Source organism: Zonotrichia albicollis, chromosome 32 (genome assembly GCF_047830755.1).
Source record: "Zonotrichia albicollis isolate bZonAlb1 chromosome 32, bZonAlb1.hap1, whole genome shotgun sequence".
NCBI classification, from domain to species: Eukaryota; Metazoa; Chordata; class Aves; order Passeriformes; family Passerellidae; genus Zonotrichia; species Zonotrichia albicollis.
In genome coordinates this window covers 1420796-1448260 of record NC_133850.1, presented here as the reverse complement: position 1 = coordinate 1448260, position 27465 = coordinate 1420796, and the positions used below count along the sequence as shown (strand labels likewise).

The window sequence follows — 27465 nt, the reverse complement described above, 5'->3', positions numbered from 1 at the left end:
TGAAATCCCTGAAACTCCTGAAATCCCTGAATTCCCTGAAATCCCTGAAATCCCGGAAATCCCTGGAATTCCTGAAATCCCTAAAATTTCTGTAATTCCTGAAATCCTTGGAATTTGCTAAAACCCCTGAAATTCCTGAATTCCCTTTAATCCCTGAAATCCCTGGAATTCCTGAAATTCATGAAATCCCTGAAACCCCTGAAATTCCTGGAACTCCTGAAATTCCTAGAATTCCTGGAATTCCTGAAATCCCTGGAATTCGCTGAAACTCCTGGAATTCCTGGAATCCCTGAAATCCCCTGAAATCCCCTTAATTCCTGAAATCCCTGGAATCCCTGAAATTCCTGAAGTTCCTGAAATTCACTGAAACTCCTGAAATTCCTGAAATCCCTGAAATTCCCAAAATCCCTGAAATCCCTGAAACTCCTGAAATCCCTGAAATCCATTAAATTCACTGAAATCCCTCAAATTCCCTGGAATTCCCGAAACTCCTGGAATCCCTGAAACTCCTGAAATCCCTGGAATCCCTGAAATCCCTTGCAATTCCTGGAATCCCTGAAACCCCTGAAACTCCTAAGATTCCCAAATTCCCTGAAATCCCTGAAATCCCCGGAATTCTCTGGAACTCCCTGGAATTCCCACCCAACCTTCCCACCCAAGGACAGCCCCCACCTGGTGCTTCTGGCGGCGCTTCCTCTCCTGCTCGATCTTCTGCTGCTTCTCCAGCTTCTCGGTGATGCGCGCCTCGCGCAGCGACTGCCGCTTGCTGCGCTTGTAGGCCTTGGCGTTGAGCGCCGTCTCCAGCGCCGTGTCGCGCCGCATGCACACCACCACCTCCTGACGCAGCTGGGACACCAGAGAACGTCCAGGAGGTCGTTATGGGGGGCCACCACAAGGTTCCTGCTCCTAAATCCCTTGGGGGCCACCACAAGGTTCCTGCTCCTAAATTCCCTGTGGTTTTTTGGGGGGCCACCACAATGTTCCTGGTCCCAAATTCTGGCGTTCCCAGTGCTCCTGATGCAGCTGGAACCCCAAAAGAACGTCCAGGAGGTCGTTATGGGGGGCCACCACAAGGTTCCTGCTCCTAAATCCCTTGGGGGCCACCACAAGGTTCCTGCTCCCAAATTTTGGTGTTCCCAGTGCTCCTGATGCAGCTGGAACCCCAAAAGAACGTCCAGGAGGTCGTTATGGGGGGCCACCACAAGGTTCCTGCTCCTAAATCCCTTGGGGGCCACCACAAGGTTCCTGGTCCTAAATTTTGGTCTTTTTGGGAGCCACCACCACAAGGTTCCTGCTCCCAAATCCTGGTGGTCCTGGTGCTCCTGACGCAGCTGGAACCCCAAAAGAACGTCCAGGAGGTCGTTATGGGGGCCACCACAAGGTTCCTGGTCCTAAACTTTGGTTATGTTGGGAGCCACCACCAAAACGTTCCTTCTCCCAAACCACAAGGTTCCTGCTCCCAAATCCTGGTGGTCCTGGTGCTCCTGCCGCAGCTGGAACCCCAAAAGAACATCCAGGAGGTCGTCATGGGGGCCACCACAAGGTTCCTGCTCCTAAATTCCCTGTGGTTGTTTTGGGGGCCACCACCACCTCCTGATGCAGCTGGAACCTCAAGAGAACGTCCAGGAGGTCGTTATGGGGGGCCACCACAAGGTTCCTGCTCCTAAATCCCCTGGGGGCCACCACAAGGTTCCTGGTCCTAAATTCTTTGTGGTCTTTTTGGGGGCCACCACCACCTCCTGACGCAGCTGGGACCCCCAGAGAACGTCCAGGAGGTCGTTATGGGGGGCCACCACAAGGTTCCTGGTCCTAAATCCCTTGGGGGCCACCACAAGGTTCCTGGTCCCAAATTTTGGTCTTTTTGGGAGCCACCACAACAATGTTCCTGCTCCCAAATCCTTGTTGTTTTTGGGGCCACCACAACGTTCCTGCTACCAAATCTTGGTTTTTGTGGAAGCCACCACAAGGTCCCTGATCCCAAATTTTGGTCTTTTTGGGAGCCACCACCACTCCCAAATCGTGGATTTTTGATGTTTTGGGTTCCTGCTCCCAAGCCCAGCCCTCACCTGGCGCTGGAAGTTGAGCAGCCTCAGGGCCTTGAGCTCGATGGTGGCTTTGGTCCTCAGGTCTCCGGCCAAGGAGCCGGGCAGGTTCTCCAGCTCCTGGATGCGGTGGGCGATGCGGGCCTGGAGCCTGAGGAGGAGGAAGAGGAGGAAGAGGAAGAGGAGGAAGGATTTGGGATGAGTTCAGCTCGTGATTCCCGTTTGGAAGAGGGTGGGAGTGGTGGGAAGTCACCTCCAGAATTTTGGGATGAGTTGGGATGGGATGGAGAAGAAAAATGAGAAGGAGGTGAAGGGGGAGAAGGAGGAAAGGAGAGGAGGAGGAGGAGGAGGAAGAAAAAAAGGATGGGAGGAGGAAAGGCCCAGAAGGTCTCAGGAAGAAGGAGAGAAATGGAGAAGAGGAGGACATGGAAGGTTCCAGAATCTCTCCTACAGCAGGAACCCCACCCCACAGGACATGGAAGGTCCCCACCCCACCCAGGAGGACATGGAAGGTTCCAGAAGCTCTCATGAAGAAAGAAAGAGAGAAAAGAAGAAGAGGAGGAGAAGGAGAAGAAGAAGGAGGAGAAGGAGGTGGAAGAGGAAGAGGAGGAAAGTTCCAGGAAAAGGGAGAAATGAAGAAGAAGAGGACGTGGAAGGTTCCAGAAGCTCTCCTACACAAGGAACCCCACCCAGGAGGACATGGAAGGTTCCAGAAGATCTCATGAAGAAAGAGAGAAAAGAAGAAGAGAAGGAGGAGGAGAAGGAGAAGGAGAAAGAGAAGAAGGAGAAGGAGAAGAAGGAGAAGGAAAGCTCCAGAACATCCCATGAAAACGGGAGAGAAATGAAGAAGAGGAGGACACGGAAGGTTCCAGAAGCTCTCCTACAGCAGGAACCCCACCCAGGAGAACATGGAAGGTTCCAGAAGCTCTCCTACAGCAGGAACCCCACCCAGGAGAACATGGAAGGTTCCAGAAGCTCTCCTACAGCAGGAACCCCACCCAGGAGAACATGGAAGGTTCCAGAAGCTCTCCTACAGCAGGAACCCCACCCCACCCAGGACATGGAATGTTCCAGAAGATCCCATGAAGAAAGAAAGAGAAAAGAAGAAGGGAAGGAGGAGGAGAAGGAGAAGAAGAAAGAGAAGGAGAAGAAGGAGAAGAAGGAGGAGAAGGAGGAGGAGAAGAAGAAGGAGGAGGAGGAAGAGGAAGAGGAGGAGAAGGAGGAGAAAGAGGAGAAGGAGAAGGAGAAGAAGGAGGAGGAGGAGGAGAAGGAAAGCTCCAGAACATCCCATGAAAAAGGGAGAGAAATGAAGAAGAGGAGGAGGAGGAGAAGAAGGAGAAGGAGAAGGAGAAGGAGAAGGAGAAGGAGAAGGAGAAGGAGGAGAAGAAGAAGGAGAAGAAGGAGATGGAAAGCTCCAGAACATCCCATGAAAAAAGGAGAGAAATGAAGAGGAGGACATGGAAGGTTCCAGAAGCTCTCCTACAGCAGGACCCCATCCAACCCCACCCAGGAGGACACGGAAGGTTCCAGAATCTCTCCTACAGCAGGAACCCCACCCCACAGGACACGGAAGGTTCCAGAAGCTCTCATGAAGAAAGAAAGAGAGAAAAGAAGAAGAGAAGGAGAAGGAAAATAAGGAGGAGGAGAAGAGGAGGTGATGGAAAGCTCCAGAACATCTCATGAAAAAGGGAGAGAAATGAAGAAGAGGAGGACGTGGAAGGTTCCAGAAGCTCTCCTGCAGAAGGAACCCCATCCAACCCCACCCCATCCAGGAGAAGGTGGAAGGTTCCAGAAGATCCCATGAAGAAAGGAACAAAGAAAGAGAGAAATGGAGAAGAGGAGGAGGAGGAGAAGAAGAAGGAGAAGAAAGAGAAGAAGGAGAAGAAGGAGAAGAAGGAGGAGGAGAAGAAGGAGAAGGAGAAGGAGGAGAAAGAGAAGAAGGAGGAGAAGGAGAAGGAGAAGAAGGAGAAGAAGGAGAAGGAAAGTTCCAGAACATCCCATGAAAAAGGGAGAGAAATGAAGAGGAGGAGAAGGAGGAGAAGAAGGAGAAGAAGAAGAAGGAGAAGGAGAAGGAGGAGGAGCAGGAAAGCTCCAGAAAAAGGGAGAAATGAAGAAGAGGAGAACATGGAAGGTTCCAGAAGCTCTCCTACAGCAGGAACCCCACCCAGGAGGACATGGAAGGTTCCAGAAGCTCTCCTACAGAAGGAACCCCATCCAGGAGGATGTGGAAGGTTCCAGAAGCTCTCATGAAGAAAGAAAGAGAGAAAAGAAGAAGAGAAGGAGGAGAAGGAGATGAAGAAGAAGAAGAAGGAAGAGAAAGAGAAAAAGGAGAAGAAGAAGGAGAAGGAGAAGAAGGAAGAGGAGGAGAAGAAGGAAGAGGAGGAAGAGGAAGAGGAGGAAAGCTCCAGAAAAAGGGAGAAATGAAGAAGAGGAGGACACGGAAGGTTCCAGAAGCTCTCCTACACAAGGAACCCACCCCAGGAGGACATGGAAGGTTCCAGAAGCTCTCCTACAGAAGGAACCCCTTCCCACCCCACCGCAGGAGGACATGGAAGGTTCCAGAATATCCCATGAAGAAAGGAACAAAGAAAGAGAGAAATGGAGAAGAGGAGGAGGAGGAGGAGAAGGAGAAGGAGAAGGAGAAGGAGAAGGAGAAGGAAGAGGAAGAAGAGGAAAGCTCCAGAAAAAGGGAGAAATGAAGAAGAGGAGGATGTGGAAAGTTCCAGAAGACCTCGTGAAGAAGGGAAAAAAAGGGAAAAATGAAGAAGAGGAGGACACGGAAGGTTCCAGAAGCTCTCCTACAGCAGGAACCCCATCCAACCCCACCCAGGAGGACGTGGAAGGTTCCAGAATCTCTCCTACAGAAGGAACCCCATCCAGGAGAACATGGAAGGTTCCAGAAGCTCTCATGAAGAAAGAAAGAGAGAAAAGAAGAAGAGAAGGAGGAGGAGAAAGAGGAGAAAGAGGAGAAGGAGAAGAAGGAGGAGGAGAAGGAGGAGAAGGAGAAGGAGAAGGAGAAGGAGAAGGAGAAGGAGAAGGAGAAGAAGGAGGAGGAGGAGAAGGAGAAGGAGAAGGAGGAGAAGAAGGAGAAGAAGGAGAAGAAGGAGAAGAAGGAGAAGAAGGAGAAGGAGGAGAAGGAAAGTTCCAGAACATCCCATGAAAAAGGGAGAGAAATGAAGAAGAGGAGGACGTGGAAGGTTCCAGAAGTTCTCATGAAGAAAGAAAGAGAGAAAAGAAGAAGAGAAGGAGAAGAAGAAGGAGGAGGAGAAGAAGGAGAAGAAGGAGGAGAAGAAGGAGAAGGAGAAGAAGGAAGAGGAGGAAGAGGAAGAAGAGGAAAGCTCCAGAAAAAGGGAGAAATGAAGAAGAGGAGGATGTGGAAAGTTCCAGAAGACCTCGTGAAGAAGGGAAAAAAAGGGAAAAATGAAGAAGAGGAGGATGTGGAAGGTTCCAGAAGCTCTCCTACAGCAGGAACCCCACCCCACCCAGGAGAACACGGAAGGTTCCAGAAGCTCTCCTACAGCAGGAACCCCATCCAACCCCACTCAGGAGGACATGGAAGGTTCCAGAAGCTCTCATGAAGAACGAAAGAGAGAAATGAAGAAGAGGAGGAGAAGGAGAAGGAGAAGGAGAAGAAGGAGAAGAAGAAGAAGAAGGAGAAGGAGAAGGAGAAGGAGAAGAAGGAGGAGAAGAAGGAGGAGGAAAGCTCCAGCACATCTCATGAAAAAGGGAGAGAAGCGAAGAAGAGGAGGACGTGGAAGGTTCCAGAAGCTCTCCTGGAACCCCATCCAACCCAGGAAAACACGGAAGGTTCCAGAAGCTCTCCTACAGCAGGACCCCATCCAACCCCACCCAGGAGGATGTGGAAGGTTCCAGAAGCTCTCATGAAGAAAGAGAGAAAAGAAGAAGAGGAGGAGGAGAAGGAGAAGAAGGAGAAGAAGGAGAAGGAGAAGAAGGAGAAGAAGGAGGAGAAGAAGGAGAAGGAGGAGGAAAGTTCCAGAACATCCCATGAAAAAAGGAGAGAAATGAAGAAGAGGAGGACATGGAAGGTTCCAGAAGTTCTCCTACAGAAGGAACCCCACCCAGGAGGACGTGGAAGGTTCCAGAAGCTCTCATGAAGAAAGAAAGAGAGAAATGAAGAAGAGAAGGAGGAGGAGAAGGAGATGAAGAAGAAGGAGAAGAAGGAGAAGGAGAAGGAGAAGGAGAAGGAGAAGGAGAAGGAGAAGGAGAAGGAGAAGGAGGAGATGGAGAAGGAGAAGAAGGAAGAGGAGGAAGAGGAAGAGGAGTAAAGCTCCAGAAAAAGGGAGAAATGAAGAAGAGGAGGACATGGAAGGTTCCAGAAGCTCTCCTACAGCAGGAACCCCACCCAGGAGAACATGGAAGGTTCCAGAAGCTCTCCTACAGCAGGAACCCCTTCCCACCCCACCGCAGGAGGACATGGAAGGTTCCAGAAGATCTCATGAAGAAAGAGAGAAAAGAAGAAGAGGAGGAGGAGGAGAAGAAGGAGAAGAAGGAGAAGAAGGAGGAGAAGGAGAAGGAGAAGGAGAAGGAGAAGAAGGAGAAGGAGAAGAAGGAGAAGGAAAGCTCCAGAACATCCCATGAAAAAAGGAGAGAAATAAAGAGGAGGAGAACACAGAAGGTTCCAGAACCCCCCCCCCCCGTACCTGTACTCCCTCTCCTGCAGGATCTCCACGGGGTCGAGCCCGCGCGGTTTCTGGATGGGCGTGATCCGGTTCTGCTTGGCGTGCATGGGCAGCGCCGGCGGCGCCGGCTGCCCCGGCGAGGGCGGGGGGGGCCCGGGGGACGCCGGGGGCACCGCCGGGGGCACCGGGGACGGGCGGCCGGCGGGGGGGGGGCGGCAGCAGCTTCTGGGGGGCCCCGCCCGGGGCGGCTGCTGACAACGGGCCTGGGGGGAGAGAGAAAAAATTTGATTATTTCCAAAAAAAAATTGATTTTTTGGTGAGAAATTAGTCCAAAATTTCACCCAAAATTCCTATTAAATATGTGGAAATTGACCCTAAAGAAGAAAAAAAATATCGCCCAAAATTATAAGGAAATCAACCCTAAATAACCAAAATGTCACTCAAAATTATGAGGAAATCAACCCTAGATAACTAAAAAAGTCACCCAAAATTATGAGGAAATCAACCCTAAATTACGAAAATGTCACTCAAAATTATAAGGAAATTGACGCTAAAGAAGCAAAAAATATCGCCCAAAATTATGAGGAAATCCATGTTAAATTCCCTCAAAAAAATCAAATTATTATGGGAGGAGTTAAGGCGAGTTGCACAAATTCGGAGTATCTGAATTGGGATGATCTTGTGGAGAAATTAGTCCAAATTTCACCCAAAGTTTTTATTTGGTTATGCAGAAATTGACGCTAAAGAAGCAAAAAATATCGCCCAAAATTATGAGGAAATCAACCCTAGATAACTAAAAAAATCACCCAAAATTATGAGGAAATCAACCCTAAATAACCAAAATGTCACTCAAAATTATGAGGAAATTTACCCTAAATAACAAAAAAATATCACCCAAAATTATGAGGAAATCGACCCTAAAGAACCAAAAAAAACCCACCCAAAATTATGCAGAAATCAACCTTAAATCCCCAAAAAATCAAACTATTAAGGGAGGAGTTAAGGCGAGTTGCACAAATTCGGAGTATCTGAATTGGGATGATCTTGTGGAGAAATTAGTCCAAATTTCACCCAAAATTTCTATTTGGTTATGCAGAAATTGACTCTAAAGAAGCCCAAAATTATGAGGAAATCGACCCTAAATTACCAAAAAAAAATCACCCAAAATTATGAGGAAATCAACCCTAAATAACCAAAAAAATCTCCCAAAATTATGAAGAAATCCATGTTAAATTCCCCCAAAAATCGAATTATTACAGGAGAAGTTAGGAATAGTTAGTAATTTTTTATTACATAAAAAATGAAGATTCCTATTAGGTTACTTGGAAATCGACTCTAAATACCCAAAAAATAATCAAATTATCTGGGCAGGAATGAAAAATTGGAGTATCTGACTTGGAATGAGCTTGTGGAAAAAATTGTCCCAATTTCACCCAAAATTCCTATTTAGTTACATGGAAATCGACCCTAAATACCCCAAAAAAATTGAATTATTAATCCCAAAACTTCTATAAATTACCTGGAAATTGACCTCAAACTCCCCCCCAAAAAAATCGAATTATTTGGGCAGGAATTAGGGGGAATTACAGAAAAACTGGAATTGGAATGAGCTTGTGGAGAAATTCATCCAAATTTCATCCAAAATTCCTATTAGATATGTGGAAATGGACCCTAAATTACCCAAAAAAATAACCCAAAATTATGAGGAAATTTACCCTAAAGAACCAAAAAAAAATCACCCAAAATTATGAGGAAATCCACCTTAAATTCCCTCCAAAAAAATCTAATTATTAATTCCAAAATTCCTATTAGGTTACTTGGAAATCTAATATAATAATATATGTTAACATATAACATATATTATATATATATATATATATATAATATATAATATAATCTATATATAATAACCAAAATAATAATGGATATATTTGGGCAGGAATAAAAAATTGGAGTGTCTCAATTGGAGTGAGCTTGTGGAGAAGTTCATCCCAATTTCACCCAAAATTCTTATTTAGTTAGGAGGAAATTGACCCTAAAGAAGCAAAAAAAATCACCCAAAATTATGAGGAAATCGACCCTAAATCCCCTCCAAAAAAACTAATTATTAATTCCAAAATTCCTATTAAGTTACCTGGAAATCCACCCTAAATACCCAAAAATAATCTATTAATCTGGTCAAGAATGAAAAATTGGAGCATCTGATTTAGAAAGAGGATGTGGCAAAAACTGTCCCAATTTCACCCAAAATTCCTATTAAATATGTGGAAATGGACCCTAAATTACCCAAAAAAATAACCCAAAATTATGAGGAAATTTACCCTAAAGAACCAAAAAAAATCACCCAAAATTATGAGGAAATCCACCTTAAATTCCCTCCAAAAAAATCTAATTATTAATTCCAAAATTCCTATTAGGTTACTTGGAAATCTAATATAATAATATATGTTAACATATAACATATATATATATATATATATATATATATATATATATATATATATATATATATATATATATATATATAATATAATCTATATATAATAACCAAAATAACAATGGATATATTTGGGCCGGAATAAAAAATTGGAGTATCTCAATTGGAGTGAGCTTGTGGAAAAATGTGTCCCAATTTCACCCAAAATTCCTATTAAATATGTGGAAATTGACCCTAAAGAACCAAAAAAATCACCCAAAATTATGAGGGAATCGACCCTAAAGAAGCAAAAAATATCGCCCAAAATTATGAGGAAATCAACCCTAAAGAAGCAAAAAATATCGCCCAATATTATGAGGAAATCGACCCTAAATAACCAAAAAGTCACCCAAAATTATGAGGAAATCGACCCTAAATTACCAAAATGTCACTCAAAGTTATAAGGAAATCGACCTTAAATAACAAAAAAAATCACCCAAAATTATGAGGAAATCCATGTTAAATTCCCTCAAAAAAATCAAATTATTATGGGAGGAGTCAAAGAGAGTTGCACAAATTTGGAGTATCTGACTTGTGGATGAATTTGTCCAAAATTCCAACCCCAAGATTTTAACCAGGAATTTTCTTTCCCTTCCCACCCTCCCAGAGCTGAGAAATTTGGGGTGAATTTGCAGGAATTTGGGGTGAATTTACAGGAATTTGGGGTGAATTTGCAGGAATTTTTGGGTGAATTTTGGGTGAATTTTGGGTGAAATTTGAGTGAATTTTGGGTGAAATTTGGGTGAATTTTGGGTGAAATTTGGGTGAATTTTGGGTGAAATTTGGGTGATTTTTGAGTGAATTTTGGGTGAATTTTGGGTGATTTTGGGGTGAAATTTGGGTGATTTTTGGGTGAATTTTGGGTGAAATTTGGTGAATTTTGGGTGAATTTTGGGTGAAATTTGGGTGAAACTTGGGTGATTTTTGGGTGAATTTTGGGTGAAATTTGGGTGAATTTTTGGGTGAAATTTGGGTGAATTTGGGGTGAATTTTGGGTGAATTTTGGGTGAAATTTGGGTGAATTTTGGGTGAAATTTGGGTGAATTTTGGGTGAATTTTGGGTGAATTTGGGGTGAAATTTGGGTGAATTTTGGGTGAAATTTGGGTGAAATTTTGGTGAATTTTGGGTGAAATTTGGGTGAATTTTGGGTGAAATTTGGGTGAATTTTGGGTGAATTTTGGGTGAAATTTGGGTGAATTTTGGGTGAAATTTGGTGGAATTTGGGGTGAAATTTGGGTGAATTTTGGGTGAATTTTGGGTGAAATTTGGGTGAAATTTGGGTGAAATTTGGGTGAAATTTGGTGAATTTGGGGTCTTACCTTCGGGCCAGGGTTTGGGGGGTCCCCCTGGGGGCTGGCCTGGCATTCCTGGGGGAACTCCTGAGGGTCCAGGAGGGGGCATGTTGGGCCCTCCTATTCCTGAAAAATTGCCAAAAATTAGGGAAAAATGGGGAAAAAGGGAAGAAGGGAAAAAAGGAAAAAAAAGGGAAAAACGAGGGGAAAAAAGGGGGGGAAATGGGGGAGCAAAAAGGGGGAAAAAAGGGGGAAAATGGGGGAGAAAAGGGGGAAAAATGAGAGAAAAAAGGGGGAGGAAAAAGTGGAAAAATGGGGGGAAATGGGGGAGCAAAACGGGGGAAAATGGGGAAAAATGGGGGAAAAAGAGGGAGAAAAAAGGGGAAAAAAGGGGGGAAAATGGGGGAAAAAGGGTGAAAAAAGGGAAAAAAAGGGGAAAAAAGGAAAAAAAAGGGGGAAATGGGAGAGCAAAAAGGGGAAAAAAGGGAAAAAAGGGGGAAAAAAGGGCGAAAAAAGGGGGGAAAAAGGGAAAAAAGGGGGGAAAAGCCCTGCAGAATTATATCCCAGAAAATCAGATTTCAGCAGGGAATTCATGCAGGATATTCTGCTCCCAACCCACAGAATTATATCCCGAAAAAATCAGATTTCAGCAGGGAATTCATGCTGGAAATTCTGCTCCCAACTCACAGAATTATATCCCAAAAAATCAGATTTCAGCAGGGAATTCCTGCAGGAATTGCAATAAAACTCCTGACAGATCCCAGGATGGAACGGGACAAACTCCCTTCAGATCCCAGGATGAAAAGGGATGAGTTCCTCAGAGATCCCAGGATAAAATGGGACCAACTCCCCACAGATCCCAGGATGGAACGGGACAAACTCCCCACAGACCCCAGGATGAAAAGGGATGAGTTCCTCAGAGATCCCAGGATGGAATGGGACAAACTCCCCACAGATCCCAGGATGAGAAGGGACAAACTTCTCAAAGATCCCAGGACAGAACAAGGACAAACTCCCCTCAGATCTCCAAAGACAGAATGGGACAAACTCCCCACAGACCCAAGGATGGAACCAGATGGGAAAAAGACTCCTCAAAGATTCCAGGACAGAATGGGACAAACTCCCCACAGATCCCAGGATGAAAAGGAATGAGTTCCTCAAAGATCCCAGGATGAGAAGGGACAAGCTCCCCTCAGATCCACCAGGACAGAAAGGGACAAACTCCCCTCAGATCTCCAAAGACAGAATGGGACAAACTCCCCACAGATCCCAGGATGAAACCAGAGGGGAAAAAGACTCCTCAAAGATCCCAGGACAGAATGGGACAAACTTCTCATAGATCCCAGGATGAAAGGGATGAATTCCTCACATATCCCAGGATGGAACGGGACAAAGTCCCCACAGATCCCAAGATGGAAACAGATGGAGATCCCCACAGATCCCAGATGGAATGGGACAAACTCCTGACAGATCCCCCAGGACAGAATGGGACAAACTCCTCACAGACCCCAGGATGGAAAAGGGATGAGCTCCCCTCAGATCCCACAGATCCCAGGATGGAACAGGACAAACTCCTCACATGTCCCAGGACAGAACAAGGACAAACTCCTCGCAAATCCCAGGACAGAATGGGACAAACTCCCCACAGATCCACCAGGACAGAATGGGACAAACTCCCCACAAATCCCAGGATGGAAAAGGATAAACTCCTCACAGATCCCAAGATGGAAACAGATGGAGATCCCCACAGATCCCAGGATGGAACGGGACAAACTCCTCACAAATCCCAGGACAGAATGGGACAAACTCCTCACAGATCCCCCAGGACAGAATGGGACAAACCCCACAAATCCCAGGATAAAATGGGACAAACTCCCCTCAGATCCCAGGATGAAAAGGGATGAGTTCCTCACAGATCCCAGGATGAGAAGGGACAAACTCCCCACAGATCCCAGGACAGAACAAGGACAAACTCCCCTCAGATCTCCAAAGACAGAATGGGACAAACTCCCGACAAATCCCAGGATGAAAAAGGAATGAGTTCCTCAGAGATCCCAGGACAGAATGGGACAAACTCCCCACAGATCCCAGGATGAAAAGGGATGAGTTCCTCAGAGATCCCAGGACAGAATGGGACAAACTCCCCACAGATCCCAGGAGAGAACAAGGACAAACTCTCCACAAACTCCTCACAGATCCCAGGATGGAATGGGAGGAGCTCCCCAAAGATCCCAGGATGGAATAAGATAAATGGAATGGGATGAATTCCCCTCAGATCCCTCAGCACAGAACGGGACAAACTCCTCACAGATCCCAGGAGAGAACAAGGTCAAGCTCCCTTCAGATCCCAGGACAGAACGGGACAAACTCCCCTCAAATCCCTCCAAACCCCCCAAAACACATCCTCAGGTAATTTCAGGACTTCCCAAACGCCCTCCCCATCTCCCCCATCCCCTCCTCACCGTGAGCTCTGGAGTAGCCGGGCGGTGCCGGCCCCGCTAGGGGATGGAATGGGACAAACTCCCCACAGACCCCAGGATGAAAAGGGATGAGTTCCTCACAGATCCCAGGATGAGAAGGGACAAACTCCTCACAAATCCCAGGATGAAAAGGGATGAGTTCCTCACATATCCCAGGATAAAATGGGACAAACTCCTCACAAATCCCAGGATGAGAAGGGATGAGTTCCTCACATATCCCAGGATGAGAAGGGACAAACTCCCCACAGACCCCAGGATGAAAAAGGATGAGGCCCCCCAGATCCCAGGACAGAATGGGACAAACTCCTCACAGACCCCAGGATGAAAAGGAATGAGCTCCCCTCAGATCCCACAGATCCCAGGATGGAACAGGACAAACTCCTCACATGTCCCAGGACAGAACAAGGACAAACTCCTCGCAAATCCCAGGACAGAATAGGACAAACTCCCCACAGATCCCAGGATGAAAAGGGATGAGTTCCTCACAAATCCCAGGACAGAATGGGACAAACTCCTCACAGACCCCAGGACGGAAACAGATGGAGATCCCCACAGATCCCAGGATGAAAAGGGATGAGTTCCTGACATATCCCAGGATGAGAAGGGACAAACTGCCCACAGATCCACCAGGACAGGATGGGACAAATTCCCACATATCCCTCAGTACAGAATGGGACAAACTCCCCACAAATCCCAGGATAAAATGGGACAAACTCCCCACAGACCCCAGGATGAAAAGGAATGAGTTCCTCAAAGATCCCAGGATGGAATGGGACAAACTCCCAGGAAGTTGGGACAAAAGACCCCAGGATGTAAAGGGACAAATCCCTCAAATATCCTTCGACACAATGGGACAAACTGCCCCAAAACCCCCCCAAACCCCCTCCCCATGTCCCCATCCCCTCCTCACCGTGAGCTCTGGAGTAGCCGGGCGGCGCCGGCCCCGCTAGGGGATGGAATGGGACAAACCCCCCACAGACCCCAGGATGAAAAGGGATGAATCCCTCACATATCCTACCACAGAATGGGACAAACTACCCCAAAACCCCCCCAAACCCCCTCTCCATTACCCCAAACCCCCTCCCCGTGTCCCCACCCCTCCTCACCGTGAGCTCTGGAGTAGCCGGGCGGTGCCGGCCCCGCTAGGGGATGGAATGGGACAAACTCCCAGGATGCAAAGTGATGAATCCCTCACATATCCTTCGACACAATGGGACAAACTGCCCCAAAACCCCCCCAAACCCCCTCCCCATTACCCCAAACCCCCTCCCCACTCCCCACCCCTCCTCACCGTGAGCTCTGGAGTAGCCGGGCGGCGCCGGCCCCGCTCCGCCCGTTTGCCCCGGGCCCTGCGCGGCTCCGGCGGGCGGAGGCAGCGCCGGCATCTGCGGCTGCATCCCCGGCAGCGGCCGCTTGCCCTGCACGGCCACCTGCAGGTGCTCGGGGAGGGGCTGCCCCCGTGCCAGCAGCTTGTAGGCCATGATCTGTGCCCGCAGCTGGTGCAGCTGGGCGGCGTTGAAGGGCGAAGGGCCCCGGCCCAAGGCGGGAGAGTCGGAACCGGAACCGTCCAAGGCGGCGCCGGAGCCGCCGGCGGAGCTGCCGGAGGGGCCGTTGGATGGGACGGGGCTGGAGGCGTGCTCGGAGCCGCCCAGGGGGGAGGGGTAACCTGGGGGACACAGAAAAATGGGTGGGGAGAGGTTGAATCCATCCCTGAGGGAGCTGGAATGGGAAATCCCACTCCAAATTTATCCCTGAAGCATTTAGAAAGAGAAATCCCATTCCCAATCCATCCTTGAGAAATTTGGGATGGGAAATTTCATTCCCACTCCATCCCTGAGGTAGCTGGAATAGAAAATCCCATTCCAAATTTATCCCTGAATCGTTTAGAATAGGAAATCCCATTCCAAATTTATCCCTGAATCATTTAGAATGGGAAATTTCATTCCCAAATCCATCCCTGAGGTAGCTGGAATAGGAATTTCAATCCCAATCCATCCTTGAGGCATTTGGAATAGGAAATCCCATTCCCAACCCATCCTTGAAGGATTTAGAAATAGGAATTCCATTCCCAACCCATCCCTGAAGCATTTGGAATGGGAAATCCCATTCCCACTCCATCCCTGAGGCAGCTGGAATGGGAAATCCCATTCCCAACTTATCCCTGAACCATTTAGAATGGGAAATCTCATTCCCAATCCATCCCTGAAGCATTTGGAATAGAAATTCCATTCCCAACCCATCCTTGAGGTAGCTGGAATGGGAAATCCCATTCCCAATTTATCCCTGAACCATTTGGAATGGGAAATTTCAATCCCAATCCATCCTTGAGGCAGCTGGAATGGGAAATCCCATTCCCAACTTATCCCTGAAGCAGCTGGAATGGGAAATCCCATTCCAAATTTATCCCTGAAGCATTTAGAAAGAGAAATCCCATTCCCAATCCATCCTCAAAGCAGGAGGGATGGGAAATCCCATTCTCAATCCATCCCTGAGGTAGTTGGAATAGAAATTCCATTCCCAGTCCATCCCTGAAGCATTTGGAATAGAAAATCCCATTCCAAATTTATCCCTGAACCGTTTAGAATGGGAAATCCCATTCCAAATCCATCCCTGAGGCAGCTGGAATGGAAAATTCCACTCTCAAGCCATCCTTAAAGCATTTAAAAAGAGAAATCCCAATGATTTTCCCAATGATTTTCCCAGGATTTTCCCAACGATTTTCCCAGAATTTTCCCAACGATTTTCCCAGAATTTTCCCAATGATTTTCCCTGGATTTTCCCAATGATTTCCCCAGGATTTTTCCCACGATTTTCCCAAGGATTTTCCCAGAATTTTCCCCGGGTTTTCTCAATGATTTTCCCAGGATTTTTCAAGGATTTTACCAGAATTTTCCCCCATGATTTTCCAATGATTTTCCCTGGATTTTCCCAATGTTTTTTCAATGATTTTCCCAATTATTTTCCCTGGATTTTCCCAATTATTTTCCCTGGATTTTCCCAAGGATTTTCCCAGGCTTTTCCCAATTATTTTCCCAGAATTTTCCCAATGATTTCCCCAGGATTTTTCCCACGATTTTCCCAAGGATTTTCCCAGAATTTTCCCAGGATTTTCCCAAGGATTTTCTCAATGATTTCCCAGGATTTTCCCAAGTATTTTCATAGGATTTTCCCAAGGATTTTCTCAATGATTTTCCCAGGAATTTTCCAAGGATTTTTCCCTGGATTTTCCTGAGGATTTTCCTAGGTATTTTCTAATGATTTCCCCTGGATTTTCCCAATGATTTCCCCTGGATTTTCCCAATGATTTCCCCAATGATTTCCCCTGGATTTTCCTGAGGATTTTCCCAGGTATTTTCCAAGGATTTCCCCAATGATTTTCCCAAGGATTTTCCCCCATGATTTTCCAAGGATTTCCCCAAAGATTTTCCCTGGATTTCCCAAGGATTTTCCCAATTATTTTTCAAGGATTTTCCCAGGATTTTCCCAAGGATTTTTCCCTGGATTTTCCTGAGGATTTTCCCAGGTATTTTCCAATGATCTTCCCTGGATTTTCCCAATGTTTTTTCAATGATTTTCCCAGGATTTTCCAAGGATTTTTCCCTGGATTTTCCTGAGGATTTTCCCAGGTATTTTCTAATGATTTCCCCTGGATTTTCCCAATGTTTTTTCAATGATTTTCCCAGAATTTTCCCAATAATTTTCCCTGGATTTTCCCAATGTTTTTTCAATTATTTCCCCTGGATTTTCCCAGGATTTTCCCAGGATTTTCCCAATGATTTTCCCAGGATTTCCCCAATTATTTTCCAAGGATTTTCCCAGTTATTTTCTCTGGATTTTCCAAGGATTTTCCAGAGATTTTCCCAATTATTTCCCCAATGATTTTCCCAAGGATTTTCTCAATGATTTTCCCAGGATTTTCCAAGGATTTTACCAGAATTTTCCCAATGTTTTTTCAATGATTTTCCCAGAATTTTCCCAATGATTTTCCCTGGATTTGCCCAGGATTTTCCCAATGATTTTCCCTGGATTTGCCCAGGATTTTCCCAATGATTTTCCCAGAATTTTCCCTGGATTTTCCCAATGTTTTTTCAATTATTTTCCCAGAATTTTCCCAGGATTTTCCCCAGGATTTTCCCAGGATCCCAACCTTGGGAATGCTGGTCCATGGGGCTGGGGGGGGGTCCCATCCCCGCGTGCCCCCCCGGCCTCATCCCCATTCCCTTCATCTGCCCGTAGCGAGGATCCTCCGCCATTCCCTTCTCGTGCATCGCGTCCAGGGGCTGCAAAAAAACATCCCAGAAATCAGGGAAATCCTGGAAAAAATTCTGCTCCAAATCCCCCCAAACCCACAGAATTATATCCCAAAAAATCAGGGAATTATTGGAAAAAATTCTGCTCCAAACCCCCCCAAACCCATAGAGTTATATCCCAAAAATCAGGGAATTATTGGAAAAAATTCTGTTCCAAATCCACCCAAACCTACAGAATTATATCCCAAAAAATCAGAGAATTCCTGGAAAAAATTCTGCTCCCAAGCCACAGAATTATATCCCAAAAAATCAGATTTCAGCAGATTTCACCAATATCTTTTTCTCTTCTCCACCTTCCTCTCCTTCTCCATCTTCTTCTTCACCTCCTTTGATTTTGGAATTCTGGGATTCCTCACCTTGGATGGTCCCAAAACCATCAAGCCCAAACCTGATGGTTTTTCAGGTCTGGAATTCTGGAATTTTGAGGTCTGGAATTCTGGAATTCTGGGGTCTGGATTTGTGGGATTCTGGAATTTTGAGGTCTGGGATTCTGAGATCTGGAATTCTGGAATTTTGAAGTCTGGAATTCTGAGGTCTGGAATTGTGGGATTCTGAGGTCTGGGATTCTGAGGTTTGGGATTCTGGAATTCTGGAATCCTGAAATTCTGAGGTCTGGAATTCCAGAATTCTGGAATTCTGAGGTCTGGAATTCTGGGATTTTGAGGTCTGGAACTGTGGAATTTTGAGGTCTGGAATTCTGGGATTCTGAGGTTTGGGATTCTGGAATTCTGGAATCCTGAAATTCTGAAATTTTGAGGTCTGGAATTCCAGAATTCTGAAATTCTGAGGTCTGAAATTCTGGAATTTTTAAGGTCTAGAATTCTGGAATTTTGGAAATATGAGCTCTGGGATTGTGGGCTCTCTCTCACTCACCTTGTGCAGGGGGTGGATGGTCCCAACCCCACCAATCCCACCCAAACCTGAGGGGTTCTGAAGTCTGAAATTCTGAGATTCTGAGGTCTGGAATTCTGGAATTTTGAGGTCTGGTATTCTGGGATTCGGAGGTCTGGGATTCTGGAATTCTGGAATTTTGAGGTCTGGAATTCTGGGATTCTGAGGTCTGGGATTGTGGGATTTTGGAATTTTGAGGTCTGGAATTCTGGGATTCTGAAGTCTGGGATTCTGGAATTCTGGAATCCTGAAATCCTGAGGTCTGGGATTCTGGAATTCTGGAATTTTGAGGTCTGGGATTCTGGGATTCTGGAATTTTGAGGTCTGGAATTCTGGGATTCTGAGGTCTGGGATTCTGGAATTTTGAGGTCTGGAATTCTGGAATTTTGAAGTCTGGAATTCTGGAATTTTGGAGATTTGAGCTCTGGGATTGTGGGATCTCACTCACCTTGTGCAGGGGGTGGATGGTCCCAACCCCACCAATCCCACCCAAACCTGAGGGGTTCTGAAGTCTGAAATTCTGGGATTCTGAGGTCTGGAATTCTGGAATTCTGGAATTTTGAGGTCTGGAATTCTGGGATTCTGGAATTTTGAGGTCTGGAATTCTGGGATTCTGAGGTCTGGAATTCTGGGATTCTGAGGTCTGGGATTCTGAGATTCTGGAATTCTGAAATTTTGAGGTCTGGGATTCTGGAATTCTGGAATTTTGAGGTCTGCAATTCTGGAATTTTGAGGTCTGGAATTCTGGAATTTTGAGGTCTGGAATTCTGGAATTCTGGAATTTTGAGGTCTGGAATTCTGAGGTCTGGGATTGTGAGATTTTGGAATTTTGAGGTCTGGAATTCTGGAATTTTGAGGTCTGGAATTCTGGGATTCTGAGGTCTGGGATTGTGGAATTCTGGAATCCTGAGGTCCGGAATTCTGAAATTCTGGAATTTTGAGGTCTGCAATTCTGGGATTCTGGAATTTTGAGGTCTGGAATTCTGAGGTCTGGGATTCTGAAATTCTGGAATTTTGAGGTCTGGAATTCTGGAATTTTGAGGTCCGTAATTCTGGGATTCTGAGGTCTGGGATTCTGAAATTCTGGAATTTTGAGGTCTGGAATTCTGGAATTCTGGAATTTTGAGGTCTGGAACTCTGGAATTCTGGAGATTTGAGCTCTGGGACTGTGGGCTCTCTCTCACTCACCTTGTGCAGGGGGTGGATGGTGTCCGGCGCGTAGCCCGGCGCCGGCAGCGCGTGCCCGGAGTGCCCGGAGTGGGCGGAGCCGGGGGAGGGGCCGGGGGAGGGGCCCAGCATGGAGCTGGGGGAGGGGCCGGGCCCGGGGGAGGGGCCAGGCCGGGGGGTCCCGCCCAGGGGGGGCTCCGGAGTGGCCATGTCACATCAGGGGCTGGGAACGGCACCTGGAATAAGGAAATATGGGTTAATTAGGGATATAATTAATGTTTATTAATTAATAATTGATTATTAATAATTCTGGGATTGAGGGAGAGTCAGGGGGTCCCGCCCAGGGGGGGCTCCGGGGTGGCCATGTCACATCAGGGGCTGGGAACGGCACCTGCAATGGGGAAATATGGGTTAATTAGGGCAATAATTAATGTTTATTAATTAATAATTGATTATTAATAATTCTGGAATTGAGGGAGAGTCAGGGGGTCCCGCGCGGGGGGGCTCCGGGGTGGCCATGTCACATCAGGGGCTGGGAACGGCACCTGGAACAGGGAAATATGGCAATAATTAATGATTAATAATTAATAATTGATTATTAATAATTGATAATTAATTAAGGGATTGAGGGAGAGTCAGGCGGTCCCACCCAGGGGGGGCTCCGGGGTGGCCATGTCACATCAGGGGCTGGGAACGGCACCTGGAATAAGGAAATATGGCAATAATTAATGATTAATAATTGATTATTAATAATTAATTAATGATTCTGGGATTGAGGGAGAGTCAGGGGGTCCCGCCCAGAGGGGGCTCCGAGGTGGCCATGTCACATCAGGGGCTGGAAATGGCACCTGGAATGGGGAAATATGGCAATAATTAATGATTATTAATTAATAATTAATTATAATTAATTGATAATTAATGACTAATGATTCTGGGATTGAGGGAGAGTCAGGGGGTCCCACCCAGGGGGGGCTCCGAGGTGGCCATGTCACATCAGGGGCTGGGAATGGCACCTGGAATGGGGAAATATGGCAATAATTAATGACTAATAATTAATTATTAATAACTGATAGTTAATAATAATCCTGGAATTGAGGGAGAGCAAAGGGAGTCCCGCCCAGGGGGGCTCCAGGGTGGCCATGTCACATCAAGGGCTGGGAATGGCACCTGGAATGGGGAAATACGGGAATAATTAATGATTAATAATTTATAATTGATTATTAATAATTGATAATTAATGATTAATAATTCTGGGATTGAGGGAGAGTCAGGGGGTCCCACACAGCAGGGGCTGCGGGGTGGCCATGTCACATCAGGGGCTGGGAACGGCACCTGCAACGGGGAAATATGGGTTAATTAGGAATATAATTTATGTTTATTAATTAATAGTTAATAATAATTAATGATTGATAATTCCGGGATTGAGGGAGAGCCAGGGGATCCCGCCCGGGGGGGCTCCGGGGTGGCCATGTCACATCAGGGGCTGGGAACGGCACCTGCAACGGGGAAATATGGCAATAATTAATGATTACTATATAATGACTTATTAATAATATTTGATAATTAATAATTCTGGAATTGAGGGAGAGTCAGGGGGTCCCACCCAGGGGGGGCTCCGGGGTGGCCACCTCACATCAGGGGCTGGGAACGGCACCTGCAACGAGGAAATATGGCAATAATTAATGATTAATAATTGATTATTAATAATTCTGGGATTGAGGGAGAGCCAGGGGGTCCTGCCCAGGGGGGCTCCAGGGTGGCCATCTCACATCAGGGGCTGGAAATGGGCACCTGGAATGGGAATTTTAATTAATTGTAGGAATAATCATTAACTAATAATAATTAATAATTGACAATTAATGACTAATAATTCTGGAACTGAAGGAGCATCAGGTGGGAAATGTCCTTCCCAATTCGTGGGCAAGGAATGAGCAAGGAACTCTCCACAGTTTGTGCTCCTCAGGCAGGAGGAATTCAAATAATAATTTAAAAATTTAGTAATTAAAAATAAAGATTAAAATGAAAATTAAGTAATTAAAGTTTAAAATCATTTCATTATATTAAATAATTAAAATTTCATTAATTTAAATAATTCAAATTCAATTCTTTGAAATTTTCTCCATTCTTCCTCTTTTTCATTTCATTTTTCATTTAATAAAAATTATTTCATTTTAATTAAATAACTACATTTAATTCTTTGAAATTTTCTCCATTCTTCCTCTTTTTAATTTCGTTTTTCATTTAATAAGAATTATTTCATTTTAATTTAATAATTTAAATTTAATTCTTTGAAATTTTCTCCATGCCTCCTCTTTTTTATTCAATTAAATTAATTTAATTTGATTTAATTTAATTTAATGTATGAAATCACCTACCTAAGGGCATGGCAGTCCTCAATGCCTCACAGGGACGAGCTCCTAACGTCAGGCTGGGGGAAAAATGAGAATTAATTAGGAATTAATTAGGGAATTTCATTATCCAACAGCATTAGCAGAGCAGAAATTTCCTAAAAAATGGGAATTTCCTCATGGATGAGGCAATTTTGGGGGAATTTTCAAACTGGATTCCTAAAAATATAATTGGGATTTTTAAATGGGATTCCCAAAAATATAATTGGGATTTTTAAATGAAATTCCTAAATCCATAATTGGGATTTTTAAATGGGATTTCCAAAACCATAATTGGGATTTTTAAATGGGATTCCCAAAACCCTAATTGGGATTTTTAAATGGGATTTCCAAAACCATAATTGGGATTTTTAAATGGGGTTCCCAAAAATATATTTGGGATTTTAAAATGGAATTCCCAAAACCATAATTGGGATTTTTAAATGGAATTCCCAAATCCATAACTGGGATTTTTAAATGGGATTCCCAAAAATATAAATGGGATTTTAAAATGGGATTCCCAAAAATATAAATGGGATTTTTAAATGGAATTCCCAAATCCATAATTGGGATTTTTAAATGGAATTCCCAAAAATATAATTGGGATTTTTAAATGGGGTTCCCAAAACCATAACTAGGATTTCTAAATGGAATTCCCAAAAATATAATTGGGATTTTTAAATGGGGTTCCCAAAACCATAACTGGGATTTCTAAATGGAATTCCTAAAAATATAAATGGGATTTTAAAATGGAATTCCCAAAAATATAAATGGGATTTTAAAATATAATTTTTTGGGAAGGGTCTCAGTTTGGGGGGGGGGGGGGTTTCAAAATCCCGGAATATTTTGGGGGGAAAAAAGGGGAAATTTGTGTGAGGATTTTGGGATATGGAGGGAAAGGAGGAAGAAAAAAGGGAATTTAATTTAGGGGGTGTGGGAAAAGCGGATTTGGGAGGAAATAGGGGGATAAAAAGGGGGGAAATGGGGAATTTAGGATGGGGAGATCCTGTGAGGGGAGACTGATCCTGAGGGGGCTGAGGGGGGATTCTGTGAGGGGATCCCAAGATGGAGGATCCTCTGAGGGCAGATCGATCCTGAGGGGGCTGAGGGGAGATTCTGTGAGGGGATTCCAACATGGAGGATCCTCTGAGGGGAGATTGATCCTGAGGGGTTGAGGGAGAATCCTCTGAGGGGATTCCATGAGGGGGGATCCCAAGATGGAGGATCTTCTGAGGGGGGATTGATCTGAGGGATTGAGGGGAGAGTCCATGAGGGGATTCCATGAGGGGGGACCCCAAGATGGAGGATCCTCCGAGGGGGGATCGACCCTGAGGGGGTTGAGGGGGGATTCTATGAGGGGATCCCAAGATGGAGGATCCTCTGAGGGGGGATTGATCTGAGGGGTTGAGGGGCGAGTCCATGAGGGGATTCCATGAGGGGGGACCCCAAGATGGAGGATCCTCTGAGGGGGGATTGATCTGAGGGATTGAGGGGAGAGTCCATGAGGGGATTCCATGAGGGGGGACCCCAAGATGGAGGATCCTCTGAGGGGGGATCAACCCTGAGGGGGTTGAGGGGAGAGTCCATGAGGGGATTCCATGAGGGGGGACCCCAAGATGGAGGATCCTCTGAGGGGGGATTGATCTGAGGGATTGAGGGGAGAGTCCATGAGGGGGGACCCCAAGATGGAGGATCCTCTGAGGGGGGATCGACCCTGAGGGGGTTGAGGGGGGATTCTATGAGGGGATCCCAAGATGGAGGATCCTCTGAGGGAGGATTGATCTGAGGGGTTGAGGGGCGAGTCCATGAGGGGATTCCATGAGGGGGGACCCCAAGATGGAGGATCCTCTGAGGGGGGATCAACCCTGAGGGGGTTGAGGGGAGATTCTATGAGAGGACCCCAAGATGGAGGATCCTCTGAGGGGGGATCGACCCTGAGGGGGTTGAAGGGGGATTTTCTGAGGGGACCCCAAGATGGAGGATCCTCCGAGTGGGGATTGATCTGAGGGATTGAGGGGAGAGTCCATGAGGGGATTCCATGAGGGGGGACCCCAAGATGGAGGATCCTCTGAAGGGGGGATTGATCTGAGGGGTTGAGGGGAGAGTCCATGAGGGGATTCTATGAGGGGGGACCCCAAGATGGAGGATCCTCTGAGGGGGGATTGATCTGAGGGGTTGAGGGGAGATTCTATGAGGGGACCCCAAGATGGAGGATCCTCTGAGGGGGGATCTATCCTGAGGGGCTGAGGGGGGATTTTCTGAGGGGATCCCATGATGGAGGATCCTCTGAGGGAGGATTAATCCTTAGGTGTTGAGGGAGAATCCTCTGAGGGGATTCCATGAGGGGGGACCCCAAGATGGAGGATCCTCCGAGTGGGGATTGATCCTGAGGGGGTTGAGGGGGGATTTTCTGAGAGGAACCTTTGAAGGGATCCTCTGAGGGGAGATTGATCCTGAGGGGTTGAGGGGAGAGTCTATGAGGGGACTCCATGAGTGGGGATTGATCCTGAGGGGGCTGAGGGGGGATTTTCTGAGAGGAACTTTTGAAGGGATCCTCTGAGGGAAGATCGACCCTGAGGGGTTGAGGGAGAATCCTCTGAGGGGATTCCATGAGGGGGGATCCCAAGATGGAGGATCCTCTAAGGTGGGATTGATCCTGAGGGGCCTGAGGGAGGTTCTGATGAGGGGGGATCCTGGAGGGTTGAGGGAGAATCCTCTGAGGGGGGATTCCATGAGGGGATTCCATGAAGGGGGATCCCAAGATGGAGGATCCTCTAAGGTGGGACTGATCCTGAGGGGGCTGAGGGGGGATTTTCTGAGAGGAACTTTTGAAGGGATCTTCTGAGGGGGGATTAATCCTGAGGGGTTGAGGGAGAATCCTCTGAGGGGATTCCATGAGGGGGGACTCCAAGATGGAGGATCCTCTGAGGGGGGATCCATCCTGAGGAGGCTGAGGGGGGATTTTCTGAGGGGAACCTTTGAGGGGATCCTCTGAGGGAGGATGGATCCTGAGGGGTTGAGGGAGAATCCTCTGAGGGGGGATCAATCCTGAGGGGTTGAGGGAGAATCCTCTGAGGGGGGATCAATCCTGAGGGGGCTGAGGGGGAATCCTAGGAGGGGAACCTTTGGGGGAATCTTATGAGGGAGGATCAATCCTAAGGGAGGATCCTATGAGGGGAATCTTTGTGGGGAGATCAATCCTGAGGGGGCTGAGGGAGGTTCTGATGAAGGGGGATCCTATGAGGGAATCCCATGAGGGGATCCCATGAGGGGGAATTGATGGGGAATCCTCTCAGGGAATCCTATAAGGGAGGATCCCATGAGGGGACCTATCCTGAGGGGATTCTCTGAGGGGGGATCAATCCTGAGAGGTTGAGGGGGGAATTTAAGGTGATTCCATGAGGGTGGATCCACTGAGGGGTAATCAACCCAGGGAAGGCTGAGGGGAGATCAGTCCTGAGGGGATTGAGGGGGGATTTTATGAGGAGAACTTTTGAGGGGATCCTCTGAGGGGGGATCCTATGAAGGGAATCTTTGAGGGGGGGATCCTCTGAGGGAAATCTTTGAGGGGAGATCAATCCTAAGGTGGCTGAGGGGGGATCCTCTGAGGGAATTCCATGAGGGGAGATTCTATGAGGGCATCCATCCTGAGGGGGGATCCTATGAGGGGAACCTTTGAGGGCATCTTCTGAGGGAGGATCCTATGAGCAAATCCTCTGAGGGGAAATCAGTCCTGAGGGGTTGAGGGGGGGATCCTCTGAATGGAATCTTTGAGGGGATCCTCTGAGGGGGAATCGATCTTTAGGGGCTGAGGAAGGTTCCTATGAGGGAGTATCCTATGAGGGGGGATCGATCTAGACGGGGTTAAGGGGGGAACCTATGAGAGGGCATCAATTCTGAGGGGGCTGAGGGGGGATCCTATGAGGGGATCGATCCTGAGGGGGCCGAGGGGGTCCCGCTCTTGTGAGGGGAAGAAGAACCCCAAGGCCCCGCGCTGAGGGCGCCGCCGGTGCCGAACAAAGGGCCCGTGACCCTCGCGGGCCGCCGTATCCACCCCTCACCCCCCCTCAGCCGGCCTTACCGGAGCCGGAGCCTTTCCCGGAGCCCTTCCCGAGGCTCATCCCGGCCCGATCCCAACGCGATCCCGAGCCCGGTGCCGGCAGGGGGAACAAAGGAGCCGCCGGAGCCGCCGCCGCCGCCTCAGGGAGCGCCGGGCCCGCGCCTGCGCGTCCCGCCCCACGCAGCCACCCCGCCCACCGCGCGCGCTCAGCCAATGGCGCGGCGAGCCGGCGCCGGCGCGGCCAATGAGAGGCGAGACGAGGGACGCGCGCGCGGCTCCTGGGGCTCCGCCCACAGAAGGAGCAGCCAATGGGAACGCGGCGCGCTGCCCCCCCACAGTAAAAAAAAGGAGGGTGGAAGGGCAGGCTACGCCCACACGCTGTGCGGCAGCCAATGGGAGGCGAGCTCAGCCGATTTCCCCCCCCCCCGTCCCCCACCTGACTGAGCCGTCAGTCACTCATCCAGCCAGCCAATCAGCGCGGCGTCCTCCCTCCGCTGCCAATGAGGAGGCGGGAACTGAAAAGGGGAGAGGCAGGGCTTGAACGCCGCGCATGCGCAGAGCGCGCGGCACTGCGGCGGGGGGGAGGGGCGGGAGAGAAGCCGGGCTCCGGTGGGGGAGGGGCGGTAAAGGGGGAGGGGATCCCCGGATTTTGGGGGGTCCCAGGGGTTTTGGGGGATTTTGGGGTTCCCATTCAAGGGGGATCCCGAAATCTGGGGCGGTCCCAGGGATTTGGGGAATCTGGGGGATCCCAGTCCAGGGGGATCCCCGGATTTGGGGGATTTTGGGGGGGGTCCCAGGGATTTTGGGGGGTCCCAGTTCAAGAAGATTCCAAAATTTGGGGTTCCCGGGAATTTGGGGGATTTTGGGGCTCCCAGTTAAAGGGAAATCCCGAAATTTGGGGTTCCCAGAGATTTTGGGGGGGGGGTCCCAGGGATTTGGGGGTCTCCATCCAGGGCAATCCCATCATTTTGGGGGTCCCAATCCAGAGGGATCCCAGAATTTGGGGGGCTCTCAGTCCAGATGAATCCCAAGATTTTGGGGGTCAAATCCAGGGCGGTCCCAGGGATTTTGGGGGTCCCAATCCAGGGTGATCCCTGGATTTGGGGGGTCCCAGGGATTTTGGGGGGAGTCCCAGGGATTTGGGGGATTTTGGGGGGTCCCAATCCAGGGGGATCCCAGAATTTTGGGGGTCCCAGTCCAGGGGGATCCCCGGATTTGGGAGATTTTGGGGAGGTCCCAGGGATTTTGGGGGTCCCAGTTCAAGAAGATTCCAAAATTTGGGGTTCCCAGGAATTTGGGGGATTTTGGGGGGTCCCAGTGCAGGGAGATCCCGAAATTTGGGGTTCCCAAGGATTTTGGGGGGGGGTCCCAGGGATTTGGGGGATTTTGGGGGTCCCAATCCAGGGTGATCCCTGGATTTGGGGGGTCCCAGGGATTTTGGGGGGGGTCCCAGGAATTTGGGGGATTTTGGGGGGTCCCAATCCAGGGGGATCCCCGGATTTGGGGGATTTTGGGGGTCCCAGTTCAAGAAGATTCCAAAATTTGGGGTTCCCAGGGATTTGGGGGATTTTGGGGCTCCCAGTTAAAGGGAAATCCCGAAATTTGGGGTTCCTAGAGATTTTGGGGGGGTTCCCAGGGATTTGGGGGTCTCCATCCACGGCAATCCCATAATTTTGGGGGTCCCAATCCAGAGGGATCCCAGAATTTGGGGGGCTCTCA

At 47.8% G+C, this 27465-nt stretch overlaps 1 protein-coding gene across 1 annotated transcript in view; it reads right to left on the bottom strand.

Annotated features, from left to right (window-relative positions):
- Positions 1-25934, bottom strand: part of SMARCA4 (SWI/SNF related BAF chromatin remodeling complex subunit ATPase 4) — a 97466-nt gene extending 71532 nt beyond the window's left edge. The window contains 10 exon segments of the mRNA XM_074530479.1: positions 673-846; positions 2067-2193; positions 6704-6894; positions 6896-6945; positions 10479-10577; positions 14223-14597; positions 17079-17211; positions 19321-19535; positions 21675-21727; positions 25768-25934. Of these exon segments, the coding sequence (XP_074386580.1) occupies positions 673-846; positions 2067-2193; positions 6704-6894; positions 6896-6945; positions 10479-10577; positions 14223-14597; positions 17079-17211; positions 19321-19509 (1338 nt within the window). The 5' untranslated portion in view covers positions 19510-19535; positions 21675-21727; positions 25768-25934.
- Positions 25935-27465: the final 1531 nt, after the last annotated feature.